At 43.6% G+C, this 18,628-nt stretch overlaps 1 protein-coding gene across 1 annotated transcript in view; it reads left to right on the top strand.

The window, feature by feature from the left end:
- Positions 1-2,455: 2,455 nt before the first annotated feature.
- Positions 2,456-18,628, top strand: part of MYRIP (myosin VIIA and Rab interacting protein) — a 194,283-nt gene continuing 178,110 nt past the window's right edge. The window contains exons 1-3 of the mRNA XM_004377307.2: positions 2,456-2,499; positions 4,543-4,616; positions 5,176-5,397. Coding sequence (XP_004377364.1) covers positions 5,180-5,397 — 218 coding nt within the window. The 5' untranslated portion in view covers positions 2,456-2,499; positions 4,543-4,616; positions 5,176-5,179. The remainder of the gene's footprint in view (positions 2,500-4,542; positions 4,617-5,175; positions 5,398-18,628) is intronic.

Here is an 18,628-nt window from a genome sequence, read left to right as displayed (position 1 = left end):
ACCCCCCTACTTCCCAGAGTTGTGAAGAGAAAACAAAGCCTACAGTGGTGTGTGTTGCTTTGATGCTGGAAGCTATACCACCAGTATTTCTAGTACCATCAGGGTCACCCATGGTAGACAGGTTTTAGCAGAGCTCCCAGATTAAGACAGACTGGGAAGAAAAATCTGGCAATCTATTTCTGATAATTAGCCAATGAAAACCCTACGGATCACAGCAGAATATTGTCCAGTATGGTGCTGGAAGATGAGCCCCTCAGGTTGGAAGGCACTCAAAATACACAGTGACCACAACAATGGACTCAGGCATACAAACAGTCGCGAAGATGGTGCAGGACCGGGCGATGTTTCATTCTGTTGTACATGCTGACTCGACAGCAGCTACCAACAAAAAATGGTGGACTTTGTGATTTGTGGAACCACAGGGGCTCTCAGGAGGCGTCTTCCTCAAGTTACCAGGAGGTTAGGGAAGCAAAGGCTAGGGCTGGATGGGGGCGGTGCTGGAGGTGAGCGCAGAGTGAGCTGGGGTGGGAAGCGGCTTCAGGTGGGATGTCTCCTCCAGAAACTTTCCCACTGATGAACCTACTGACTTGGAAGCATGTCCCCCTTGTAGGCTAGATGCACTTTGGTTCTTCTTTTTCCCATGCTCCTGGCCACAGTCTGGGTTTACTACAAATCTCTGATATTCTGTAGTATCGAAATGAGTCTAGAGTGTGAAGATCCCTGCTTCTTCTGTGACCTGGCAATTCCTCCTCTTTCCAAAAAAAGAATCGCAGCGCCCCTAGAATGCCCGCAGTTGTTTTCTGAAGACTCCACCCTGCTCAAGGTGAGGACAGATGTAGGTCCGATGTTACTATCTTCTCTCCAAATGTCCGTATGTCACTGGACGTCTTTCCTAGTCTGTTTGGGGGAGAGGGAAGGGGGTACAGAAATTCTTTAGTTTTATTCAACATGGAGCTTGCTGTCTGTTTCTTATCTTCTTCTTCTTTTTTTTTTTTTTGCTTATTTCAGTCAGTTCCAGAGAGGTGGTTTATAGACATGTGCATTCAAGTCCTTTTCTCTGAATTGTGATTGTACGGTCCTTCATAGATAATAGGCTGAACACATTAAATAGAAACCTTGGCTCTCTTTGGTGACCTCAGATTTTTCCATCGCATTCTTCTTCTTATAGGAAATGTTGAAACAAAAAGAAAGAAAAACTAGCAAAGTGTTTCAAGATACAGAAAGGATTGTAACCACCTCAGCACACTGGGGGACAAAAAAAACAAAACAAAACAAAAAAAAACCCACCAATCCTCAAAAAAAAAAATGTGATTGGAAATATTTATGTTTAACCAAACTATCCTTTCAATCAAATTACCTAGTCGACTGACCTGATATGGCTAAATTCCTGACAAATGGCTTTTGACCAAATATTCCATAAGATTCAACGTGGAGGTGTGAGCCTTTTCTGAGCACCTGATGTGGAGCAGAAACTTGGCTGATTTGAACTGAAATAATACCAGACCCCTGTGGAATTGCTTTTACTTCCTACGCACCTGCTGGGCAATGTTCGTAGATTTTCTCATTTACTTTGGTAACACACCTGTCAGGGAGCTTCTGATAGCCTTTGTTTTCAAATAAAGAAACTGAGGCTTACAGGAACTTAACTGCCAAATTACGTCATTGCGTAACTGCTCATATGGGGTCACTGTGAGTCAGAATCAACTCAACGGCAACTTACAACAACAGTTAGGAACACCTACCACTATCATCTTAAAAGACATAAAGTAAAAGTTAACAGAATTGAAGAGAAATGGACAAATCGGCAATTACAATGGGAGCTTTTAGTGTCTTGTTCTCAATGGGCAGAGAATAGACATTCTTTTCAAACACACATGGGACATTTACAAAAATGGATCATGTACTAGGCTGTGATGCAAGTCTCAACAAATGCCAAAGGATTAATGTCTCCCAAACCCTGTTCTCGGATCAAAATGTAAAATAAATAAAATGTGGAAAATTGAAACCTGAGAATTATAAAATACATAAGACTACATGGCAATAAAAATGCTAACTCAAAACTCGTCAGGGTGCAGCTCAAGTGATAAGTTGAGAGAGTTTTATAGCCTTAAATACAGACTTTAAAAATTTAGTTTTAAAAGTTTATTTTAAAAGTTAAAAAAAAAAGAAGAGACCGAACTAAAACAAGTAGAAGGAAGAAGTAATAAATATAAGACAGGACTTGATTGAAACGGAAAACAAAGAAACAATGTAGAGAATCATCAAGATTTTATTAAAATTACTGAAATAAACCTCTGAACAGACTGATCAAGGGGGTAGGAGGAAGCTAAGGTTCAAATAAACAATATTCCAAAAGAAAAAAACACAACCAGTTGCCTTCGAGTCATCTCTGACTCATGGCAACTCCATGTGTTTCATAGCAGCACTGTGCTCCACGGAGTTTTCATGGCTGACCTTTTGGAAGCAGATCTGCAGGCCTTTCTGTCAAGGCACCCCTGGGTAGGTTCGAACCACTGACCTTTGGACTAGCATCTGAGAACTTAACCGTTCGTGACACCCAGGGATTCCTCCAAATGAAAAGGGGGTCATAATTACAGACATAGCGCAAATATTAAAATCATGAGAGAAATTGTGAACTACTTTATGCCAACACACTTGAAAACCTAAATAAAAATAGACAGTTCCTTAGACTTCAAAATCAAGACAGTATGTACAGTTGGGGCCCTTTTTTAAATACAGCACGAGAGAGAGAGAGAGAAAGAGGCAAGAGGACAGATATGTAACCCTGGGAACTCTGAGTAATAGAATTTCACATAGTTGTAATTGTTCCCCTTTTGCTTAACTGTGTCCTGATTAATTTACCCTAATGCCTGCTGTGTCGGTCAAGGGCAATTCCTATTTATGTAGCTGTTGTATACCATTTAGGTCTTGGATTTTGAGAATTTTCCTCTGATGAGGGCCTTGGAGGGCCCTGGAAAGAGAGGAGAGAGGGCGGGAGAGGGTCACGATGGGCAGAGATAAGGCAGCACACAGCCAGTGACAGGGTCTTGTGAAGAATCCCAAAGGCAGAGATGGCTGAGGGACGTGAGCTGCTCTGAAGGCTAGTGCTCTACTTAAAGCTGTTTGCTGTTTTGTCTGAAGCTAGGATCCCCTCGCATCACCTTCACATACCCTTACACCGTGGTGTTAAACGTCCATCACCCGCCACGCCTTGAGACTCGGCCGTTTAGGTGAACACAGAAGTGGTTTGCTAACGCTTGGGGAGAAATGGGGTGGAGAGAGGACCACCTCCTCTAATTACATAATGGCCATGCCTCAAGCAACCTAATATTCAGTAAAAGGTTGGCATGAAATGTTGAAAGTAATCTTCACCAGTGAAGAAATATTTGTATCGTGCCTTTAAAAATGTGTCTAACATTCAAAGACCCTAACTAGGAGGATGAGTTTGCAAAGGAGTCAGAGAAGGAATGGGGAAAACAAGGGTAATATGGTGTCATGGGGAAGCGAACAGTGTTTTGAGATTGGGGGAATGATTGACTAGGATGAGGACTAGAAGGTTCTCTTCAGATTTAGCAACATGGAAGTCAGTAGGGAGCTTGAGCGGAACTTCTGTTTCCTTTAATAAAAAGGAACAGAAGCCAGATGGGTGGGCCCAGGAGTGAATGGGAAGAAGGGACACAGAGCAGCAGGGACAGTTCTTTCAAGAATTTTAGCTTTACGAGGGAGGAGAGGTATACATAGAATGGTCACTAAATGAGGACATAGTACTGAAGGAAGTTTCTGTTTAGCTTTTTTCCTTTTTTTTTTTTAACGGGAGCTATTGGAGTATGTATACAAACTGTTTCGGCCTTCCTAAGCAAGATTCAAAACCCAGAAGCCATGAAAGAAAAAACTGACAGACTGAACTAGAGGCAGTCCCAAGGTTACAAACGTCCAACTTAATGTGGAACCTGTGGTCACGAACGAACTCCAGTACAGCCTATTAGATGAAAACGTTGAGGGACACGCAGTGGTTCCTAATGACACACGGCTGCCACTTTGTGATGCATCAGAGCATTATTTTTATTACTGTATCTTTTATTGTGTCTGGAAATGTTTCCTTAATGTTTTTTATGCATAGAAAGATACACTACATACTATATACTAAGACAGACATTTGACTAACTGATGTTAGATACAAACCATGCCTGACTGTTTTGACTTATGTACAAATTCGACTTCAGGACAGATTTAGGAGTGGAAGTTGTTCGTAATCAAGGGACTGCCTGTATAGAAAAACCAAACATTTCTAGATGATGAAAGACACTGTAAGCAAAATTTAAAGACAAGTGCAGACTCAAAGAAAATGTTTGCCACATACTTCATGGATGCGTCCCGTATGAATGGCATAATCACAAACTGGAAAAAAAATAATGTTGCTATTACTTTTGTGTGGTAGCAGAAAAAATGACAACTCGAACTTGCCAATTCAGAGCAACTTGGTTACTTCCAGTTAGTTTCTCCCCAGGTAACTGGGTCTCTGGGATATATCTTCTCTCTCAGGGTTTCCTTCTCACTGAGTGCAGAGCGAAGTGTAGGAACTTTGTGCTTCGTGTTAACGCAGCTGGCTGTGCTCGGTATGTCCATGAGCTCCTAGGAAGAAGGGGAATGGTCTTTTATCCAGCTCTGAGTCCCCAGTGCCTAGGACATGCCCATCACCCACAGAATCTATATTGACTCAGATTGATTTGAAAGCTTTTAAAATCCCTGGGTGCTTTGTTTCCAGGGATGTTAAATAGGGCCAGGACAGCATTTGTCATATTCCCAGCAGGGCTGTTTTGAGGATTAATGTTTTAACATAAATGATCTCTGCTCCTTTGAAAAGGCATTAACTAAGTTAAGGGTTTTGTTTTCCAAGGATGTGCTTAGTTCTGTAACAATCTGTACCTCAGTCTAGTCCCTGAAATAAAAATAAGGTTTGCCATGCTTCCTCACAGAACATATGGTTTTTAGAAGTACACAAAATTAATCCACCATTGCAGTTCCTCTCTGGATATTATGTCCAACAATTGAGCTTCCCGAGTTTTGCCATAGGAAGGTCCTCCAAGTCAGCTTGGCCTCTGGGAGGGTCAGGGTGAGTACCAGGAGCCCCTGACCTGATGTGCTCTTTCTCTCCTCCTCGCCCCTCACGCCCAGTGAGATGAAGCAGAAGCTGGATGAGGAAGGCAGCAAGTGCAGCATCCTCTCCAAGCACCAGAAGTTCGTGGAGCACTGCTGCATGCGCTGCTGCTCCCCCTTCACCTTCCTTGTCAACACCAAGCGCCGCTGTGGGGATTGCAAGTTCAATGTCTGCAAGAGCTGTTGCTCCTACAAGAAGCAAGAGAAGGTCTGGATCTGCTGTGTCTGCCAGCAAGCCAGGTGAGTGGCCAGGAATCTCGTGGGGTCTCAGCTGGAAGCACCTGCCGCTTTCTTCAGCCAGGTAGGACTAGGTGTGGTTGATTGACCAGAACAGAGTATTATCTGCAGTAAAGAGATCACTGAGGTGGGATGTTGGTCACCTACTGACCTTCCAAGAGAGGATGAGAGGGGGCTACAAGGAAGCACCTGGGTGTGAGTGGGAAGGAGAGGTACGGGCAGTCTTAGAATTGAAACTAAAGCTCCCTGCATGCTTCATCTATCCTTTAGACATTTCTCATCTGGTGCTCGACCTTCATTTGTTCATTCCACATTGTTGAATTCTTAGGAATTATGCTGGATGTGGAAACATGATGGTGAATTGGGCAGACTGCTTGGGGATAAGACGCTTAGGGGGTTACTGGGTGTGTGAGTGTTGATCCTGGTATACAGGGATGCATGCCCTAACCAGTTCTTCCATTGACTGAGCAAGGAGTCACTGGCTCTTTATCACGGAATTGGAGACAGCTCATGGAGGATAAGATCTAAAAGCAGTACTGTGAAAGGTAAAAAGAAGTCATCCTGTGGAAGGGAACTTAATGATTCCATGTGAAAGCAACGACTACAGAGCTCGGAGTTTCACAGGGGGACGTGTTCACGTTCTCCCTCAGTGGCTGACAGGTCATTTTTTGTTTCTTTGTATTTTAATACATTGAGCATTTGGAAATTGATGAGTTTGGTAAGCCTGTGTCTGGTATTTGTTACTTGGAATGATTAAATCTTTGCTGATACTAGCATTGCAGAGCACCGTGTGATTGGCATGTCTTGCATCCTTCCATAAGGCCTCTATTCCAGGGAGCAGAACTGAGCCTGGCTGGTTCCTGACAGCCTATACTCAGGAGCACCTGCCTGCATCTTTCCCTTCATTTCTTCTCTCTCCTCCGCCTTGCCTGTTTACTTATTCACTGATCTCATTTGACACATCAAGCCCCGGCATTTTCCCTTAGAACTGTGTAATTAATGGGACAGCTGCTTAAACACCTTGCAGTTGCCAAGCAATCGGTCTGTGAGTTGCAAAAAACACAGCAACCCGGAGACATCAGCTGAAACAAGAAGTGGTTTGTTGACAGCTCCTGTATGTGACTTCCAGGGCAAAGAACCCATCCCAGACACATGGCATCTTGCTAGAAGTTCTGTGGCAACAGAAGGGAAGGAGGAGACTTTAGTTGTAGATGACTGTGTGTTTGGGAGTGATAGATGAAAAGAGGTTCATCTCGTGCTTTCCCCTTCTTAGCAAAGTTGAGATAAGATCAAGGGCTGAGAACAAGAGTTGGATATTGGGGAGATCAGAGTAGGCTTGACATTATAATTAGAGGAGTTGGAGATCTAAGCTTTTGAGCAAAGTTCTAGTAACTTGTCATGAGTTTGTACGCTTCCAGTCAGCTCCTTGTACGCTTTTCTCCAGCCACACTCAGCTGCCCATAGCACACACGAGGAGGGTAGATTGTCAGTTTCTTCTCCTTTCACCTCACACCTCAGTGTTCGTTACTGCCAGATGTACGTTGTTAATGTGCAAAATAGCTGGATAGTAGATTTTCTACTGTTGTCATAAATGCAAACTGTCGGATAATGAATTCGTCGCTAAGCGAAGGGTGAGTGTACTACATTACCTCAAAATCACATCGCTTGGAAATGAAAGAACCAGGCCTCAAAAGCCAAGTCTTCTGATTCCAGTCGGTGCTGTTTCCATTGTACCAGGCTGTCTCAAGGAAATGTGTTTAATAACTCTTGCTAGATATTAAAAATAAGTTGTAAAAAGGGAGCAGCAAATGGCTGCTAAGGTTGCTTCTTTAATTTCCATTCCACATTTCTAGCAACTTTCTGAGGAAGCAGGAGGCTTAGGTAATCCCACTTAACTTTGTGTCACGTCCCTGTCAGAACAGCATGACAGCTACCTGAGTCTGGGAAGCAGAACATCAGAATAAAGGACCCTTCGTAGAAGGATACCTGAAGGCCCCCAGAAAGCTGGTGTGCATTTGTTCCGTTTATTTTAAAGACTGACCTCACTCAGAGCATCTGGCGCAGACAGAAGCCATCCAAGCTTGTTCAGTCAGAGCTGGCAGAAAAGGGATGCTGTGGGGAAGGCTGCAAGTTTACAGTCTTGATCTCAAATGATGTCTTGTGGGATGTCTCCTGGGATCTTGGGATTATTGCTGACTCAAATTGGAAAAGATAGAGAGGTTGGGCTTGTTCCCTTATTTTCATATTATTCAAACCAATCACCAGGAATCTGTCCAGGCAAGAAACCCACGAGCCATGTGGCAGGATTTGGTATCCTGGAAGTTCTCTAAGACCCAATTTGATAGAGCAGTGTGTCTTGGATCAAAATACTTCAGACATATGGCCTGTCAGCTGATGGTCTTTTACATTATACCTTGATCACGTTCACATTTTTTTAAGGAGTTTATTTTATTTATATAGTTACAAGCTGTATAATCCTTCAGAGTTATGTAATAGTCACAGTCAGATTCATCATGGGAAGCGTTTAAGGCATGTTTTGACTGGAATGAAGTACCGGAAATTTCAAATGAATAACAACTTTTAAAACCTGCCCAATTTTTTGAAACAGAAAAATAGTTTGTAACAGTCTTTTAGGCTGTAAATACAGATTCCGCCCTGGCAGGCACGGGAGTGTAGTGCAGGAGGGTGGCAGTGTGGAGCATTTTGTTCTGAAGTTCTCTCTGCCCTCTGCTTCTCAGCCCTTCATTTGATCTGAAATTCCCGCATTAGGTTAGAATTGATTTATCTTAGACATTAGCCTTTGCAGCATCCTTCCATATTCAAGCCATTGTGTTTTTAAAACATTGTAGATGCCAGGTTCCATGAAGAGCACTTTTTTTTTAATTAAGTAACCTCAACAGAGTGGTTGATAGCAGCTCTGTGAGATTATGTGACCACTTTTTTGAGGACGCTTTCAGGCCCGTATCTCACTCCCTGCTGCCCATCATGTACTTTTCCTTTCCTGATGTAAGTGAATCACATTTTGTTGCATTGGTGTGATGTCTAGTAGCTACCCGTGCGTATGCTTTTTGAGATTTTATGGGGGCCGTCGATAATTATAATGGTAAATAATCTTTGTGAATACTTTTATTCACAAAAAATTAAGGAGCTAGGAGTAGAGGATGGACATTCATACAACAGTATTAACAAATGCTGTCAGAGCTGAAGGACTGTATCAGGCACCTGGGCCTGTGTATGCTGTGGTTCTAAGTGGGTGACTCAGATTGGAAATGTGGGGTTCACCGGGAGAGGACTCCGATAGTGTCAAGTGATGGTAAACAAGATGGTGGATCTGTAACTTCCACCTTCTCGTTTTCCATCCCAGTTCTCTCACTGGTGAAAATGATTCTACGTGTTGCAGCATATTCTGCTTATTTAGTTCAGTAAGTAATTTTAAATGAAAATTCTCGTTTATCCATCTTGGCTATAATTATGATCACATAGTTCTTCATTAGTTCTTTTGCTTTATATATTTTGCGTTAATATGTATTTATCTTGTCAGTGTTTGTTTAAATTGTTTAACTTGGAGAGATTAACAATCAGATGAATTTATTATACAATGAATGACGGATTGCTTATTTTGGAAGTTACATAGCAAACAGAATACTACTGAATCACTCACGTTTTCATTTTTTACTATATATATATTTATCTTACAGACAATTTATTATGTAGATTCAGTCAGACCTTGTAAATGAGGACATAAAGTAGTTGTAAGTTAAGGCTTTCTGCAGGAAACAACACTTTGCAGAGTTTTCCTTATTTCCTTGGGAACAAATCGGCTTTCTAAATCTTTGGTTCATTATAAAAATTGTTCTTTCTGATTTTCATCATTTTATACTATTACCTTTATTACATACCAGTTTAGGAGATTGTTTTCAAGAAATAAGAGAAAAAAATTACCCTTAGGACTGAAATCGTAACAACTCCTCATTATGCCTGAGGCATTTGCTTCGGTTATTCTGAAAAAACTTAAAGCTTCATTTCATTTCACTTAGAATTCAATATCCTTTACTTCTGTTTGATCATTTATTACTTGGTATTCACAAACCGAAAAACCAAACCTGTTGCCGTCGAGTCGATACCAACTCATAGTGACCCTATGGGTAGAACTGCCCCACAGGGTTTCCAAGGAGCGGCTGGTGGATTCGAACTGCCGACCTTTTGGTTAGCAGCTGAGCTCTTAACCACTGTGCCACCAGGGCTCCTGGTATTCACAAAGCCCCCATAATTTATAAAACAACGTACTATTCCTTTGGCATAAACCCCACTGCACATTTCAGATATCCCAATATCCTTGTATTATCCCTTAATGACAGTTATTACTACGAGTTAAGGACATTCACAGGTTGACAGATGTGGTGGTTAAGGCTGTGTGTCAGCTTGGCTGGGCCAGGATTCTCAGTGGTTTGGCCGTTATGTAATGATTTAATCACCTCCATGATTACATCTGACACAGTGTAATCATCTCCACGATGAGATCTGCTGTGAGCAGCCAGTCAGTTGAAAGGTAGTTTCCATGGGGGTGTGGGCTGCATCCAATATACATGGACTTTCTAGCAAAGCTCCCTGGCTTTTGCTCAGTCTGGATCCTACATCCAGCTCATCATCTTCTGACCTCTGGTTCTTGGGACTTGAGCCAGCAGCTTGCCATATTGCCTGCCAATCTTGGGGTTCATCAGCCTCTGCAGTCTGTGAGCCAGCAGCCTGCTGTCTTACCTGCTGATCTAGGTAGGATTTGTCAGCCGCTGCAGCTGCGTGAGTTAGGAGAAGCCTCCAGCCTGATGCCTGACCCATGGACTTGGGACATTCCAGCCTCTACAACCACATGATTCATTTCCTTGATATAAGTCTCTCTCTCTCTCTCTCTCTCTATATATATATATATTTACACTTCACTGGTTTTGCTTCTCTAGAACAACAAATATCTCTAAGACAACAAATACCTGGGGATATATTTAACCTCACTAGAAAGCAAAAGTGTTCCACATTTTGGAGCCTTGGTGGCACACTGGTTAATAGCTCAGCTGCTAACCAAAAGGTTGGCAGTTCGAATCCACCAGCCACTCCTTGGAAATTACATAGGGGCAGTTCTACTTTGTCCTATAGGGTCCCTATGAGTCAGAATCGACCCAGTGGGGATGGTTTTTTTTTGTTTAAGAAAGCAAAGGAATAGAAATTTATGCTTCAAGTAGCCTTTTTTTCCCTCACTAAACTAGTAATGCTTTTTTTTTTTAAATCATCCTACTCAGCGTTGGCAAAGGTAAGTTGAAAAAGGCACTCTTATCTGTTTCTGGTAAAGTCTAAATGGGCATAACCTTTTAAGTAACGTGTGTCATGAGCTTTTTACATGTCCAAGCACTTTTACCCAGGAATTTCATTTCTGAATGCCTATAACATTCATGTGGCTTGCCCAAGGTCACCTTGTCAGTCCGGAGTTCCTTACAGCGCCCCACCCCCACCCCCGGAACATAGCTTGGGCCTCTGGCTTGCCTTTCCTTTAGCCACCCAGAGGGCCTCCTCACCCTACCAGCCACCTGGACCCTATTTGTAAGTCTTTAGAACAGTGGACAGTCTGTGCTGTCAAAGGAGTCAAAAGGAAGGTGGCACTTCCTGTTCTCCTTGATGGCACTGAGTGTCCACGGACAGTGAACTGCCCCCATGCATCACCTGTGCAGTCATAGCAATGGGCACAGACTCAGGAGTGGACGTTAGGGAGGAAGACTCAGGATGGTGACCTACCAGCCTAGACCACCACGACCCACGTTGGCACTTCCCTCCTGTTAGCATGCTGGATCAGTCCGTCTTACCTGAGGCCTTTCAGCTCTAATATTTACCTTGTCTGGACCACAGGTAATGCCGTGTTGTATCCGGCGGGTGACTGAGTCCTTAGAATTACAGCATTACCATATGTAAACCAAAACCAAGCCAGCTGATGTGAAGGCATTTCCAACTCACGGACCTCCCACGTGTGTCAGAGGAGAACTGCGCTCCGTAGGGTTTTCAACGGCTGAGCTTTCTGAAGTAGATCAGCAGTCCTTTCTTCCGAGGCACCATCAACCTTTTGGTTATTATCCAAGCACTTAATCATTTGTGCCACTCAGACACCATATGAGATTTCCTTTTCCTTTCGTATACTAATGCTTAAATAATTATTCTCTGAGGAAAGAATTTTAACATACAACAAAACATATGCTGGACTCCAGTGGAAAAAACCCTATTCCTAAAGAATTGAATCGGTAATTGAAACTGTTTTGCCTTAATTATCTGGATATATACTGTAAACAATTTATAACAATTCCATCAGCTGAGATTTGTAACTGGTGTAGATAAAAGGTGGTTGAGTGAATATTTCTTTTGAAATTGATTCCTTTAAGGTCTTAGCAACCAAATGAATCCAGTGGGAGTCAAGGCAAGCTTCTCCGAGGAAGTGGATTCTCCTCTGCCACAGGCTGACGTGCCTTAAGAAGCCAGGTCTCTACTAAGCCAATGAGAGGTGGCAACACTCAGTGCAGGGTTGAAGTTATAGGGGAGCTGATCATCACGAGATGGGGTTCCACAGGGAAAGTAGAAGGGGTTGGAGGGAGAGGCCCAGGGGGAGGCTGGGTGAGGGCAGCTCGTGCCCAGAGCAGGAATGAGAATAAGCGTGGGAGGAGGGGTGGCCGAAAAAAGTGCTATTTTCCTGTTTTTCAGATAAATGGACTTAAGAGCTGTCCAGGTCTTGCCTAAGATGTCATCATTCGTTAAGAGGGTTCTGAGTCCTGTTCTTGCTGCTGTATGCTGATGTCTCCAAACTAACTTGAATAGTAGTTTATGATTCATCAAAAAGCAATGGGAAAAAATACTACCCTATAATTTCTTTTTCCGGGTTGAGTTTATGTTTTAGCAGTGATCCTCAGTGCTCTAACCGTAAGAAGTGAATAGTGTCTCTGTTTCAAGCTCTGTAGCGAGGCTCATAATAAAGATACTTGTGGGACATAGGAGGTCTCCTAAACCCTGCTGTATGTTTGCCTTCTCCCTCCTGTGCACAAATCCATCCCTTTATGTACAAAACTACCGTCTGTCAGTTTGTCATACTGTGGTGGCTTGCATGTTGCTGTGATGCTGGAAGCTATGCCCCTGGTATTTCAAATACCAGTAGGGTCACCTGTGACCGACAGGTTTCGGCAGAGCTTCCAGACTAAGACAGATGAGGAAGAAAGGCCTGGCAATTTCCTTCTAAAAATTAGCCTTTGAAAACCTGTGGGTGACAACAAAACATAATCTGACTTGTTTGCTTTGGGCATGTCATCAGGAAGGATCAATTAATCAATATTTGGTGAGGCCGAGGGCCAGCGAGGGTGAGGGAGACCCTTGTGAGGTGGATCGCCACAGGAGCTGCAACAATAGACTGGAGCATACTGATGATGGTGCAGATGAAGCAGAAATGGGCTACATGTCATTCTGTTGTACGCAGGTCGCCATGAGTGGGAGCTGACTCAACAACAATTTTCTAGGTACTTATGTGTACATAAAATACAAAATGGAAGAAATATAGCCAGAATGCTCCTTAGAAGCAAGGATGGCGAGACTTTGTCTCCCATACTTTGGACACGTTATCAAAAGGGACAAGTCCCTGGAGAAGGACATCATGTAGGGGTGGGCATTCTCCTTACGGGGGCGGGCGCTCTTCTCCCCGTGGGGGCGGGCACCTTTTTTTTTTTTTTTTGGTTAGCAACCATAGCTCTTAACCACTGCACCACCAAGACCAAAATAACTCCTGAACATATGAGAAGATGCTATATTAGATACGCCACAAATCTGCTCTGTGCTTCTAGGGGGAAAAGAAATAAAACAGGAAATGTTATCTTTCAGTAAAATGCTGAAATAAGGGGCCACACATAGAAAACAAATTGCTGTCCTAAAGAGTGTTCTTCATTTAGCCCCTAACTGATGATTCCTTTAAGTTAAGAGAGAAAATCAACAGGAAACGTTCTTTTATTTAAAACTGAGCCAACAGTTGGACAGCCTGTCATCATTTGAAGATAAAAAGCAAAAGTATAAAAAGCACCTGTGCCTCAGATGTTCAATGACTTTCTGGAGGTAGAAGATGCCCGCCTCTCTTATTTGCCTCCCAGGACCAGCCATACTATACTAAGGACAGGAAGAGACCTTTCGAAAGATCATCTCCATTATAGTCACACTGTACCTCTCCAGGCGCTTCACTGTTGCCAATGTCTTTGTTGAGGAGTCACACCCAGGCCTGGCAGACCTTGTTAAAGTGCCTTTTGCGATACAACTACTGTTGAAAACAGTTTGGCGATTCCTCAAAAAGTTAAACATAGAGCTGCCATGTGGTCTAGCAATTCCACTAAGTATATTCCCAAAAGAATTGAAAGCAGGAATGTAAATGGAAACCTGTACACCGGTGTTCGTTGCAACACTGTTCACAGTAGCCGAAAGGTAGAAACAACCTAAACGTCCATCAAGAGATGAATGGATGAGCAGAATGTGGTACATACATACCATGGAATCCTACTCAGCCATGAAGAGAAATAATGTCCTGATACATGTTACAACATACATGAACCTAGAAAACTTCATGCCGCGTGAAATAAGTCAGTCACAAAGGAACAAATATTGTATGATTTCACTTATATGAAATATCTAGGATAGGCCAATGTATAAAACCAAGCCAAAACCAAACCTGTTGCTGTGGAGTCGATTCCAACTCACAGCAACCCTATAGGACAAAGTGCAACCGCCCCATAGGGTTTCCAAGAAGTGGCTAGTGGATTCGAACTGCCAGCCTTTTGGTTAGCCACTGTAGCTCTTAAACACTGTACCACCAGGGCTTCCAGCAAGTGAATAGAGATCAACATTTATTAGTGGTTATAAGGGGTGAGAGGAAGGGAAGGGAAAAGGTAGACTCGCTGTTAGAGGACACTGAGCTGTTAAGGGTGATGGGAAATCTTGGAAATGGCTAATGGTAATGGTTGGACGACATGGTAAACGTCACTAATGTCACTAAGTTGTACAAGTGAAAAATAATGAAAAGGCAAATGATTTGTTACATATGTATTTACCACAATTAGAAAACAATGCCTTTTGCTAAGAGAAATAGCTTCTCTGCTCAGGCCAGTCCTGGACCAGGTTCTAGGAAGCAGGTATCAGCTGAAAGTTCCTCAGAATAGATTGCAACGTTAGCATTAGCTGTTAACATTAATAACACATCGAAAAGAATTGATTGACAAGGACTGAACTGTACATGATGTATTAACATTAAACAAACGTGATCGTATTTCAGCAAACTGGAACCTGGTGCCGTCGGTGGTCACCATCTAACTTCAGGGGAGAGAGAAGCATCTCCATCAGCCCGAAGCTGACTTCTCTGAGGTGGTAGTCAGACGTAACTCCACTCTCCGACCTTTTGACACCCCCACCCCATAGCACTCTCTACTTCTCTGCTGGGCCCAATAATCTGTTGCAGTAGCCACACAGAGCTCAGAGACCATACTCGTGACTATGGGTTCATTAGGGAAGTAACAGGGTACAACTCGGGATCTCTTGGGGTTCTGATGTTAACTTCTACTTTCTCTCCGCTAAGAAAGTGCTGAAGCTTACCCTGGGGACTTACAAGAAGAATCTCTCTGCCTGTCACCATCATCGGCTCTCAGGCTCTCCCCCAGCCTTCGCCACCCTGCACAAGAATGTTTCCTTCTTCCAGGGTTTTCATTATTTTTGAAAGCCCTCAGTCCCCCTGCAGTAAACTCTAGAACAGATTTTAAGTTTAGGGATTGTGTCTTTGACAGGGGTATTTCTGGAGCTCCAGGTGCCCCACTTCTAGCTGGCATCTGTTCAGGCCCATGAATCCTGAGCTTGCCCACATTCCCTGTGACTTGATCCCACAGGTCCCTGAAAATGCATTCTGTGCTCTGCACTGCAGACTTGCCATAAGCACCCAGTATTCTTTGCTTTCCACTAGCATCAAAACTTTAAGCTTGAACTTTTTTTTTAGGGAAGTAAACGGCTTCTAGCACAGGTGAAATTGGAAATGCATTAGCTGATTTGATCCTGGCAGAAGTAGGCAGAAAATGTTATTTCACATTTTATAAGTGAGGAGTGGTAGATATTGAATTGTGTCCCCCCCAAGAGACGTTGAAGTCCTAACCCCTGCGCCTGTGAATGTGACCTGTTTGCTAGTAGGGTTTGTCTTGTGTTATGTTAATGAGATCATCCCAGAGTTGGATGGGTCCTAAACCTAATCCCTTCTGAGTGGTCTCTTCGCAAAACCAAACCAAACCTGTTCCCATTGAGTCAGTTCTGACTCATGGCAACCTCATGTGTTACAGAGTAGAACTGCTCCGTAGGGTTTTCTCAGCTGTAATCTTTATGGAAGCAGATCACCAGGCCTTTCTTCCACAGCACTGCTGGATGGGCCCAAACTGCCAGCCCTTAGGTTAGTAGTCAGGAGCAAACTGTTTGCACCACCCATGGAGCTACAAGAGGGAAAACAGAGACACACAGACATGAGGGAAGACAGCAGCCAGGTCAACACCAAGAAACGCACAGCTACAGAAGCTGAAAGAGACAAGGATCTTTCCTTACAGCCCACAGAGAGAGAGAGCCTGTGCTTGCCGATGCCCAGAACTTGGACTGCTAGTCTCCAAAACTGTGAGACAGTAAAGGCCTGTTCTGTAAAGCCACCCACTTGTGGTATTTTTCATTATGGCAGCACTAGGTAACTAAGACAGACTGATTGTGGTCAAGAAGACAGTTGCGGGGCTCACCCAAGTTCGTACACATGCTGGGTGGTCGGAGAGTGCTCAGCAGCCACTGTGAGTCCCTACAAGCCAGGAGCTTCTTTGGTATCTCTGTGCTCCCAGGATCCAGCACAGGGCCTGATTCCTGGCATGCAATAGGTATCAGTTGATGGTGGTTGAAATCATGAAAGAATAGAAACTCAGCCCTTGAACCCCAGAATCCTCAAGCAGTACTCCTTGCCAGGCTGTTCTTTTGCTGGTCAGAGATTAGTTTTCTTTGGAAGTGACTCACTGGGAGTAAGACAATGAACTGTAGATATTGGAGAAGCCTTTGAAGAATCATGGGAATCAGATAGACGAGGAGAGTTAACATTTGGGAATTTCCATTCAAAAATGTTCATTCCAAGTACATTTATTAAATATCCATTGTTTTTGCCAAGCACTGTTTTTATACTAGTGACATAAAAATAGTAATACCTAGTTTTTGACCTCAAAGAGTTCACAGTTGAGTAATTAGAGTGGGGGACGGGACAAAAACTTGTAAGCACATAATTACAATATGATTCTCTAAGTGCTAGAATTCACATATATAAAGTGTTAGGATTGGAGAAAGGAAACAGCCGTCGGTTCTGGCTTTAGAAGTCTTTGAAATCTCTGCAGAGATCAGGACACTTTCAGAGGTTCTCAGATGATAAGGAGACCACCAGAAAGACTGGGTGGTGTGCAGGGGAGGATGTTCCAAATCAGAGTGAATCCACTCTCTTTTCGTGAGTGCTAATCAAGGGACAGCAGACATCTATAGGTCATTTATTTTTAATTGTATTTTCCATAAAGAAAAGTAATGTCTGCAATTGTACTTGAGCATTCTTTTTATTATTGGCCTCTAACTAAAGGTGTTCTTTTCTGTCTTCATTTTTTTATGGGTTGGGGTGGAGTTGTGGCTACCATATCAGGGACAACGTTACATGTTTGAGCAGCGCTGTCTGACTGCAGTGCTTTAGCCTGGGCCCGTTTGGAGCATGTCAGACCTGCTGGTGCCAGAGAGGACTCTGAAGGATTTAGAGACAGAGAGGCAACTACAGGCCAGGAAGGAAAATAGAAAGCAGCCAGTTGGGTGAGAGAGTATCTGAGAGGGAGACGGAGAACATGGCAGTGCGAGGGGGCGGGTAGTGAGATTGGGGTGTTAAATATTCTGTGAGCAAATGCCTTTCTGTTCAGTCACAGCCCCACTGATTGTGAAATGGCTAGGAAGACATTTCACTGGGCACTCCTTCTCCAGACAGGAGGTGGGGGCATGGCAGAACCTTTTGAACTTTCTACACCACCGCCACCCCAGCTGTGTATAGAGTCATCCTCAGACTCTGTTGTTATGACCAGGAGTGGGTGGTGATTCCAGCCTCCATGCCGGGAGCAAGTGGTTACTTGGCAAAAGCTTTCACAGAGCCCTGGTGGCACAGTTGTTAAGAGCTACGAAGACCTACAGCTGCTAACCAACAGGTTGGCAGTTCAAATCCACCAGCCGCTCCTTGGAAACCCTATGGGGCAGTTCTATTCTGTCCTGTAGGGTCACTAGGAGTCGGAATTGACTCAACAGCAATGAATTTTTATTTTGTTTTGTTTTAGAGGGGGGAGCAAATCTGCTACAAAAGACCTGTTTACATTTTTAAAACAAAGATGTCGCTTTCATGGCTAAGGTGCACTGACCCAAGCCATGGTCTTTTCTGTAACCTCATAGGCATGTGGCAGTTGGATAAGGAAAAAGGAAGACAGAAGAAGAATTGATACATCCAGACTGTGGTGTTGGCGAGGAATATTGAATATATAATGGACTACCAAAAGAATGAACAAATCAGTCTCAGAAGAAATGCAACCAGGGTGCTCCTTAGAGCACGGATGGCAAGACTTTGGCTTGCTTACTTTGGACACATCATTAGGAAAAGGACATCATAGTTGATAGAGGGTCAGAAAAAATGAGGTAGATCCTTCCTGAGGTGGATTGACACAATAGCCACAACAATGGGCTCAAACTACCAATAATCCTGAAGTTGACCTGCGAGCAGGCAGTGTATCATTCTGTTATAGAAGGCGGCCGGGAGTCAGAGCCAACTCGGCGGCAACTAACGGCGACAGTAGTTCTCCCTTTCCAGGCTTTAAGTCAGGTCTCGGCCCCGCTTTCCCTAAGCTAGTAAGACTGTAGGTCGCTCACTGGTATGCTTTATGGGGGTGAGCAGGGTGGGGATGAGGATGGAAGCTAGAAGCCCCCCTTAAGGAGTTGAGAAAACCACAGGTGATTCAGTGTAACTAGAGTTCAGGGCGATTCAGTATAACTAGAGTTCAGGGCGATTCAGTGTAACTAGAGTTCGGGGCGATTCAGTGTAACTGGAGTTCGGGGCGATTCAGTGTAGCTGGAGTTCGGGGCGATTCAGTGTAGCTGGAGTTCGGGGCGATTCAGT

This window comes from Trichechus manatus, unplaced genomic scaffold (genome assembly GCF_000243295.1).
Source record: "Trichechus manatus latirostris isolate Lorelei unplaced genomic scaffold, TriManLat1.0 scaffold00049, whole genome shotgun sequence".
Taxonomy (NCBI): Eukaryota; Metazoa; Chordata; class Mammalia; order Sirenia; family Trichechidae; genus Trichechus; species Trichechus manatus.
This window is presented reverse-complemented; position numbering and strand designations above follow the sequence as displayed.